Source organism: Phaethon lepturus, unplaced genomic scaffold (assembly GCF_000687285.1).
Source record: "Phaethon lepturus isolate BGI_N335 unplaced genomic scaffold, ASM68728v1 scaffold46287, whole genome shotgun sequence".
Lineage (NCBI taxonomy): Eukaryota > Metazoa > Chordata > Aves > Phaethontiformes > Phaethontidae > Phaethon > Phaethon lepturus.
In genome coordinates this window covers 2,243-12,867 of record NW_010554923.1, presented here as the reverse complement: position 1 = coordinate 12,867, position 10,625 = coordinate 2,243, and the positions used below count along the sequence as shown (strand labels likewise).

Genomic DNA, 10,625 nt, shown 5'->3' with positions numbered 1-10,625 from the left:
CTGGTCTTACTGCTTAAAATAAGCGGCAAGTTACGTGGTAGGGTTCTGAAGGAACGTTAAAAAAGCGGTCATCTTCAACGATGCCGCTTAAACCCGCGTATTGCTGCATGTTGTTGGTTTAAAACCGGCTGTTGGCATCCCAAGCGTGGGAAGACGAGCCCTCGAAAAGAGAAGTTAAGACCCGAAGGGGCTCTGAGCTTTCGCGTTAGATGTACTTACAGAAACCGCCCCTGCTTTCTGAAACTCTGAATTTATTACATTTTCTATTTTTCCTGTAACTTGACCTTTCAGGAATTGGCTGCTCCAGTGTAAGAGAAGAGTAATGTTTTAGCAGTGCTCTTGATACCGTATGTTGACTGTATGGTATCACCCAAAATAGTTCCTTGGGAAGAAAACTCTCTCTTACACAGAAAAATACTCCATTTGACTCACGGGCATACAGGAAGCCATTTGAAAATATTTAGAACTTGGATGCTTATCTGTCTCATAATAACCTTGTGCAGCTTCACCTTGCATTAGTGTTGAACCTGAATAAGCAAGGGGCGGAGACATCTGGAAGAAAACCCATGTTTTTCTCACAGAAGGAAAAAACCCTATAAAATTATAGAATTCTTTATTTATAAATAAAGTTATCTTTAACTTCTTACTGGAAGAAATGGGTGAGCGCATTGATGATCTTGAGAAGCATGTCACTGACCTGATGACAGAGGCTGGGATAGAAAACACCGATGAAGAGTTGAGAGTAAAGAAACTTAAGTTTTACTTGTATTTTACATATTTCCACTTAGTTTTGAACTATAGGCAGCAACCAGCATGAAAATACTGTTTACATATTTATCATACCTGCATTTACTTGGATTTTAAAGTATACTGCGATATCTTAAAAGATTTCAAATTACCTTGGATTTCTTTCTGCCAGGAGCCAAAGAATTCTACCGCTTTTTCAAAAGAACACAAACTGTAGCTTGGTGCATCTGTTCTAGTAGTGCAAACTAATCCCAAGTATGTAAGCTGAGGCTGGACATTTTAAATGAAATACACGTGCATTAAAGCACCCCTGCCCACTACTGCTGTCCCTCAAGCATGCCAGCCTATCTGACTGAGGATTCTCGCTGGTATAAATTTATGTATATCTCTTTTTAAACCTGCTCCAGCTTCCCAGTGTGGCTCAGAGCACACCTCGTAAATACCTTCACCCTGAACAGAGCAGTTGTTTGTTCTTGCAGCAGTGAGACGGGGGATGGAAGGAGCAAGGATAACTTCAGCATTATTGTCAAACACTCTGTAATATAAAATCATGCGACAGTTCAGGATTGCGTTCTAGGTTTTGAATCGCTATCTGTTGCAAATGCCCCCCCCCCACCTCCCCAGTGAATTTACAAGACAGCATTGCTTCCGTGTTACGTGGGTGCCAGCGACGTGTTCTTCCTGTTGCTGCACGTTTTTCCTGAGACTAACTGTGACGCACTGGTTATTTCTGTCATTTGGAGACTGCTTACCCAGTGAAGGACAGGAATGTCTGTAAATAATTAGGCATCTATTCATTCTGATACCTTTTTCATTATAAGCAATAAAATAATTTTCAAAACTGTAAGAAGACAATCCATGAAGATGTATTTAATTGTGCAGAGACTTTCCTATTTTTATGCTGACTTACATTAATGAATAATTAAACCACTAACCTATTTACCGTTTCTTTGCAGCATTGAAACAAGGATGTGATCAAGAAAGATAAAAGGGAGAACAGCACCGCACTGAATCTGGGACTTTACAGTCATTGTCACTAGTCACAAAAAGCGTCTGTGAAAACACACGCTTGCATCATATCACGATAGAATCTCAAAAATTTTTTTAAACTCTTGCCCCAGGAAAAAAGAGAAAGCTGGGTTTATTCATCTAAAAGGGACACCGTCTTTCCTGTAATTGGGAAAGAACTGTTAGTTTCAGGGGAGGCAAAACTACTATTTTGGATAGAAAACTATATCCAGTTACAAACTTTTTCAATGTATGAAAATGTATTTCATTTATTTTAATAATATTAAAATTTTAATCATGTTTCTTTGCTGCCTTTTTAATTTCATGTTCTCAGAATTACAAGATTCGTTTCCATTTGCATGTGCCATTTTGATGCTCCTTTAAGTGTTTTGCATTAAAAAATGCACCTTATCTTATTTGACGTTATTACAAAGGTAACTTTGCAAAACTTCAGAGGTCCAATGAACATAAACTGTTCTGCACTAAAAGAAATGGCCGTATTTGCAGAGATTATAGCTGTTCAGTTGTCAGTCTTTTCACAAGCACACCCAGAGCTGTCCACACCTGTGCAGATAACATCATCCAGATACACATATTGTGCCCATTTCAGTTCTTTAACATTAGCCATTTTGATGAAAGATCTTATCTTAAAGAGTTTGAGATAGATAAGGAATTCTAGTTAACACGTCCTGTACAAGACACTGTAGAGTCAAAGAAATCAGAACATCTACACTACCTTTAAGGTTTTTTACACCAAAACATTGGCACTTTTTGCAGGGAAGTCTGTTTGAAACTTAATGGGAACATCTTACCACAAATGCAGAAATGGAAGCATTACCAGGTAAATAGAATACCTCAGCTAATGAAGGATAAATATGCTTTTTAAAACTTTGGCAGGTGTTAATACTTGCCACTATTACAGAGTCTTCATTAATATCAAGAAAACATTCTAATCAATGCATTAATCAGTGTAGATTTGCAAGCACCGTCAAACTGAGAGGGGTTTGACAGAGGACAGGTTGGAGAAACGGGCCAACAGGAACCTCATGAAGTTCAAAGCCAAGTGTCAAGGCTCACCTCTAGGACAGGGTAAGCTTATGCTGTGCAGGGCAGTTGTGAGGGGCAGGGGTGAGCGGGCTGGCACGCAGCTTTGCAGGAAAGGAGTGGGGTCTGGAGGACAAAGTGAAGGGGAGTCAGCAGGGTGCCCTGGCAACAGAGGCTGCAGCCACATCCTGGTCAGTGTTACCACAAGTAGAGCCAGCAGGTCATTCCCCTCCATTCAACTCTAGTGAGACTACACCCAGAATACTGTATCAGTTTTGGGGCTCCCCAGTTCAAGAAATACATGGTTATGAGGGAGTCAAAACAGAGGGCCACCAGTATATGGTGGAGTACAAAGCATATGAGGGTTTGAGAGAATTCTGTTAGTTCAGCCTTCAGAAAAAGACTATGGCTTCTTGCTGGCAACAGCTACCCCATAGCAGAGCATAGGGAACAGTTCAACTCGGTGGTGGTGTTTTATGAGAGAGTTAACAGACACAAGCTGGAACACAGTAAATTCCAGCTAGATGTAGGGCACACTTTTTTCAACTATGAAGGTGCTCAAGCAGCAGAACTGGCTTTCCAGAAAGGCTGAGGAATCTCTATCCTTAGAGATATTCAACACTGGACACAGCCCTGGGCAGCCTCATCAAGTAGGACCTACTTTGACTGGGAGGTTAGTGGTCCCTTCCAACATAAATGATTCCATAATTAATAACCACTGCAAACCAGATTAACTTAAGCAGAAATTGGGCCCCTGTGTTCTACTTTGTTGCCTCATTCTAAATTCCTTAAAACACACTTGACAGTAAAAAAAGCATATTTGTCAAAAAGCATTTTGTCTTGTGACAAACTGGACCAAAAGTACAGGTATCTCCCTCTCTGCATAACCTGGCTTGTTTTTTTCTTTACCCTATAAATATGCATGTATCTGTTTAAAAACAAAACCCCCACAGAACAGTCTCCATTACCACAAAACAGGTGTCAGAAATGCAAATGGAAACTTCAGAAGCCATGCCACAGTGGAATTCAATCAAGTCTTTGAGTATATATGCATTTTAGTATACCATTAAACAAATTGTAGGTCAAATGACAGAAAGCACACCTCATCCTGTCTTCAGCTGTTGACTATGCAGCCAGCTCCAGAACTACAATTACCCCCTGGTACTGCAGAATCTAAGCGCTTCAAACTGAGGACTGTATGCATAATCACCATGAAAAAGAAGTCCACCACCACAAGTCAATTAAGTTGATTGTGGGAGGATGGGGGAGTCGGAAGGCGTGCACAAGGTCATGGAAGAAATTTCCTCTGAGTTTTGCACCTTAGTTGCACCTTACTGTTTTATTCCTATTTTTAGTGGATACAGAAGACCAAAATACTATGCCAGGAAATGCTGACACAAGTGATAAGCCTTCATCTTCAACATTATGACTTCGCATCCAATTCCATTTGTTTTCATTCTCAAATTTAATTAGGTGAAGAAAATTAAGTTGAATAAGGGGAACTCACTTTATTCTTTTAAAAAAGCTATAGCATAGTTTTCCCAGACATTTGTGTAACAACAGTAAATAAAAACAGCTGAAATGTTTTTCTTGCAGATTTCTGCAAAATGTGTTTTCTGTACAAAAATACGTAATACCAAAAGGACAACACAAAGTAAAGTCTTTAAAAAATAAAAATAAGACCAAAAACCAAGCCAAAATTCAGCTACAGTATTACTGCAGTCAGACAGTTCCAGGCTTCATGTCTTCTACTTTTCCAAACGTAATTCCAGAATTCAAACCTTTTAAATAATTCAAAATGTGCTCAAAGTTGAAGGACTTGTAGGGTTTTTCCTTTTAAAATATATATATGTACACACATACACAAGAATAAATTTAAGTGGATGTAGAGTTAAAAAAAGGCAGCCCCCCAAAAATGTCAGTATCTGTATTTAGTGGAATAATCTTTTGGCGATACCACCAAACCTCGACCTTTGCGGGCTCCTCTATAAACAGTTTCTATAATGTCAATCATCTCTTGCTTATCTTCCATTGCCCAGTTGATCTTGTTGTTATTACCTGTACCTAAATCAATCATGATGTGCTTGTTCCTTTAAAGGGAAAGAAAAAAACAGACAAGTTAATATGGTATTATAATTCGGAAAGAAACGTTGTATCATAGAATTACAGAACAGTTTGAGTAGGAATGGATCTTTAAAGGTCATGTAGTCCAACCCCCTGCCATAAGCACAGACATCTTCAACTAGATCAGGTTGCTCAGAGCCCCGTCCAGCCTGACCTGGAATGGTTCCAGGGATGGGGCATCTGCCATCTCTCTGGGCAACCCGTGCCAATCTCTCACCACCCTCATTGTGACAAATTTCTTCCTTATATCTAGTCTAAATCTAACCTCTAAATTTACCCCACAAGAATGCTTTGAAGGATTCAAAAAAAGCCCTTATAAAGCTTGCAAAATAAGCCTCAAAGAAAGAGTATCCACTCCTGTCACTCAAGTTGACATTTTATGCCTATTTCTAAAGCTAGAAGACTGCAAACATGGTCCCAAGATTGCTACTCAGTGCAATTATCCTTCAGCATATTCCTCATTGTTTATATTTCTTTCCTACTACTAATATCAGAGAGAGTTCCACACTTGTCAGTAATACATTTTATCTCATCAGTGTAGCTGCCTTAGCTCAAAAAAATCTTAATATTTTGGGTATATCTTTAAAGCAACTTTGACAAGTTTGACTGCCATATTACTGCAGTATTCTGTACGGGGAGTTTGATTTAAAATTAAAAACAGTGGATAACAAAAACAGTTTTCACTATCACTAATTTGTACTCTATTACCAAAACACTGTTAGTAGGCTAATTGGAAAACAAGTCATTTTCCTCTTTAATCAGTTTACTCTTTTGTAGAGCAATGAAAATATAAGCATCAATATGCTAATATTCATTTAGAAATGGTCTACCGAGCACTGCATTTGACACACAAATATGTTAACTGAGTTACATTCTAGAACCATCATGTACCTGAAGAAAAACATGACGGTACAGGGATCATACAATTCGTACATCTTGTTGAAGTCTGGTACTTCAGTGATATCCACAAGATAAATAACAGCAAAGTTTTTTACCTAAACAAAAGAAAACAGGAAATATAAAAGCAATATATATTACCAAGCCTTCGATTATTTGTATTAGTGATTAAAAGATATAAGTTTTCATTACTGCAACATTTATTTTCCAAAATATTAAGTCATAAAAGTCACAGTAAACAGTCTTGCCATTATTTTTAACCACAATGACTCGTTAACATGTAAAATATTTTTAAATATAGCCAAGACCCTCATTTCACATCCAGTATCAACTGGAAAGATACCATGCTAAATCAACACCCAGAGAAACAAATGCGCTTTACATACAACCGAGACCTCACCGTGACATGCATAGCTCTACACAAGTAGAGCAACTGCTTTGTGCAAGTCAAGCTGACACATTTTGCCTCCATCATGAGCCACTTATAGACTTCAGAAAATTAATGATCTAAAATTCGCCAGTGCCTGCCTCCAAGCACTTCCCCCCCCCCATAAGCCATCTAATTTGTTTAACAAGGCTCATGAAATGAAAATAAACTTGATTAAAAAAGCTATCAGCTTTTATTACTAAATTGAGAGGTGTAAAGCTAAGATAGGAGCTTAAAACATTAATTTATAATACAAAAAGACCTTGATGAGAAGCTATTCTCTGGGCAATTCTGGTAAAACAGGCTTTCATTTTACAGAGTCACTGAGTTAAATGCACAAGAATCCCTCCCCTTTAATGTTAGTCAATGTCTTCATTCCTGAAAGAAAACAATGTCACATTTTTGTTTCCTAGATGTAGCATATTTGACCTTAAGTGGACCTAGGGGAAGTTTTAATTTCTAAACTTAGCTGGTACAGGTATAATAGAAATTAACACACACACACTAAAATCTAAGTCAGTAGGCATCTAACTTACACGAACCTTTAACTGTACTCATACATTATACCATGAATGCACAACCTTGCCCTCGATCCTTGCTTACACAGAAATAGTATTTTGGTCCTTCCCATTTGACTATATAAAATTACCAGTCTGAGCTAACGCATGTGGTCTAAGATTTATGACAAACTTACTGTTTGCCACAGTACTTCTCACTTGCTAATTTTCATAGAATCATAGAACAGTTTGGGTTGGAAGGGACTTTTAAAGGTCATCTAGTCCATGTTGCTATCAAATGTCTGGAAATGCTATGATGCATAGAATTTCTGATTCATGTAAAGATGTTTTATTTCAGTCCACAAAACAGGATTAGACTATACCAGAAAAATATTATATATGGTATACCCTGTACTTGAACAACCTAGCAGGTACTTTTAATCGAGAAAGTATGGAAATGTTTGTTTACAAAAAAAAAGGAGCACACAGTAAATTTTAATGGACTTCTGCTTCAAGACAAATCACACTTCAAAGATGTAAATAAGTATTAGTAGCAAAGAAAGTATAATCTCTTCTGGATTGAAACAGCATTTAAATAGTTTTTATTGTGCTTTTACAGAGCCAGTTATAATCTCACAAATAATCTCACAAAAACATCCAATTTAAGACATGTTCCAAAACAAGGCAAGAGGTAAAGCCTTGAAAACCCAAGGTAGTCATAATATCAAACTCTAACACTCTCTGAAGTGATTGTTCATGCCCATTTCAGTTTTATATGAAAGATTTCTAAGAAATTTAATGGGATGTTCAGAGTCAACAATTTAGCTGAGAAGTGACTGAAGTTGCTCCCTGCTTTAGCCTTAGGAGGCAAAAGATAGTTGTTTGTTGTTTAAAAAAAAACAAACCTACACACAAAAAACCCCACACAAAACCTGAAGAGCCATTTTCATTTTCTCCTATAATTTCTTCTTCCATCCTGCTGACATTTTTAGCATCAGCAGCACAGCCTCACCATGTGGGGAAATTTCTACAACACATTTGCAATTCCAAAAAACTAAACAATCTTTGAGCACTTACTTAATTTGGAGATTAGAAATTATTTTAAATTAAACTAAGCGTTAATACAACATTCTTAGGACCAGCTTTGTTCTCCGAAAGATTAGTCCAAGGAGATTATATATCGCACCGGAAGACCACTACAGAAGCACTGTTAAACCAAAATTTTACTTCCAAGAACTGTGTACTCCACATAGTACTAGAACAACAAAACTTTAAAAGTTAGCTTTACATTATGTACATTTAATTTAGTAGAGCTGTTGCAGAACCAGAAATACTTGTAACTAGCAATGAACATCAACAGCCTAACATTTTAGAAAAAGAGAACCAGACTATTTAAGTCTTAAATAAGTTATTACATAAACCTTATTCAAAAAGGTCTGGATCATTCAAATCACCCTTGCACAGCACATATGCCAGTTATCACCATAATCCAAGTATCTCAGACATTAACTGAATCTTCCTTCTCTCCTATATGGGAAGAAAAGCACAGCTACCTACTTCTACAGAAGTGAAACATGACAGTCACCTGCTCAAAAGCTTGTATGAAGTATAAAGCAGGCCTCAAAGCTAGATACAGACTCTCAAATTTGAATTCAGAACTTTAAAAGCAGCTCTATTCTTTCCCCCTTGCTTTCTTAATTTCAAATCTGACAAGATGACGACTCCAAATCCAAGCGCATTGAATAATAATGCGTTTTGTTTGAGTTTGGACACTGGCTACCAAGATTGCCCATGGCATGGGTCTTGCCATGCAACACTCCAATATAATATGTAGCAGCAGGAGGTTGGGATTCAGGCAAAAGAATTAACTAGATAAAAACATAGGTAAGAGGCTAAATATGGAAAAGGTGATGCAGAAGCACTGCAGTGGCCATAATATCTACTGTTTAGTGGCCACACCAGGCTGGGCAGGCTTGTCACCAAAAAGTATTTTTATTTCAACACAAGAACTACAGAACTACTCAAATGTCAATCTCCGCACAGTCTTGACCAGTTCACAGGAGCACAGAGGAGCTTCTGAGCCAGCTTCACACACAGACGGCTCTATTTCACAAGGCTTTAGCTTAGGCTTCATTTTAAGCAAAAGCAATTGAAGTATTTCTGGATTTAGGCTGGTGTGAATGCAGAAGTTGATCTATACTTGAGCTAGTAGGTCTGTGGAGACAAGCCAAAGCTTAAAACCTCTGCCCATTCACTGGGACATGACAGCTCTGGGGGATGGATTCAAAAACTACATTCCTATATAGAACAAGATTCACAGTGGTTGCTAAGAAGTTTTCTTTCTGACTTTTAAGTTATAGCTGGGGATACAGCATAGAGACCTCAGAACAAGAATTAAACACAGCTCTGAGCAAGCAAAACACACTAAATAAAAGCTGTTGCAGTCGTAACAATTGAGTCTCCACTGAGGTTGTTAATGTGTTGAACACATAACACCACAAGTTTATTCTGAAAGTACTTAACCTCATAACATACAGTAATTTTGTTGCAGTAAGTCAGCTGCTTTCTGAAAAACAAAAAAATAATCAAACAAAAAAATACCCTCTAGTGATAGACCTCCTTTTGGACAGCTCCACACTTTTTAAACACCTGAAGATAAGAACACTTTCAGCAGAAAAACAAGACAGATATTAACTTTTGAATGTATTTATTTCTGACCCTCTGACTTCCTTTATCCATCTTTCAACCTAAAACTTTCTCTGTCTTACCAGGCCATCATAGCTGCTGGAGTAGGAAACTAAAAGCCAATCAGCAGCATGGATTAAAAATTTTATCAGACTTACTTTCATGGATTTAGCTTTAATTTTGGTTGAGATTTTGGTGGTGTTTTTTTTTTTTTCTTACTGTAGCTTCACAAATTAGTCTACGTTATTCAATGGGAGTATACAAAAACCGAAAGTACATTATTGCCTAGCCACAGTTACAGGCTATTTTATAGTTCACAGAACTATATCTGCCTGGGTGGACTACTATTAAATCTTTAAATGGAACGCCTCAAGACAATAAAGCAGAGGAATCTATAGAACACTTAATATAAGATACAGATTCTGTATCCTATCATGATCAAGACCACACAGCTGGTAAATAGGAAACACAGGTATAGGAAAAAATCATATGCCAGAAGAAATAAATCTCATCTGTCCTCTGAAGTTCTCCCTCCCGAATTTCTTCATTAACAATGTTATTGCAAAAAAAAAAAAAAAAGCATTCCTACAACATGAGATTGCCACAGAACTATGATCATTGACTAATTGACTATGACAAATGGCAACAGCCATGACATTTATTTAAATTTCTGTTAGGGCTAAGTAATACTCTTTTTTTTTTTTTGTTAAGATTTCAGCTCCCTTTAAGAAGCAAATCTCACAGCCATGTTACCTTATGGCCCCAAGTGCATACAGAAATACCTAAGGAAATCTGAGACAAGAGCTAAGATTTCATCTTCCTAACCAGCTTCTAGACAATGTTTTTTATGTTTAGACATCTTTATGGACAAGGAAATCACAGGAAAAAAATACAGGAACTGAGACTAGAATTTGCAACAAATCATCCAAGTTGAAGAAGCCTATCAGACTTGCATTACTGAACTGAAAGAGGCTGCAACACAGTAAGTACCAACTTGAAAGTCTGTACTGTCAATATTTATTTGAATTTTTTTTCTTGCTAATTATGCTGTAAGTTTAGGTGATAAATTTATAGTGGAAAAGAGAGGCATACTGCTGAGACCAATACTTACAGCTAACAATTTTGAAAACTATAGACATGAGTAAATGGATTACCTTTGCTCAACTTTAATTACAAATACCAGTAACTATAATACC

General features: G+C 37.3%; 2 protein-coding genes across 2 annotated transcripts in view; one reads left to right on the top strand and one right to left on the bottom strand.

The window, feature by feature from the left end:
* Positions 1–629: 629 nt before the first annotated feature.
* HSBP1L1 (heat shock factor binding protein 1-like 1) lies at positions 630–4,228 on the top strand (the record flags this gene model as incomplete). The annotated part of the gene is made up of 3 exons (XM_010291995.1): positions 630–742; positions 2,730–2,844; positions 4,155–4,228. Coding segments are annotated over 3 exons (302 nt in total), but the record flags the coding sequence as incomplete, so codon positions are not given.
* A 390-nt stretch (positions 4,229–4,618) lies between these two features.
* The window catches only part of TXNL4A (thioredoxin-like 4A), a gene marked incomplete at its 5' end in the record, with an annotated part of 8,245 nt that continues 2,238 nt past the window's right edge, over positions 4,619–10,625 (bottom strand). Inside the window, 2 exons of the mRNA XM_010291994.1 lie at positions 4,619–4,889; positions 5,815–5,918. Of these exons, the coding sequence (XP_010290296.1) occupies positions 4,718–4,889; positions 5,815–5,918 (276 nt within the window). The remainder of the gene's footprint in view (positions 4,890–5,814; positions 5,919–10,625) is intronic.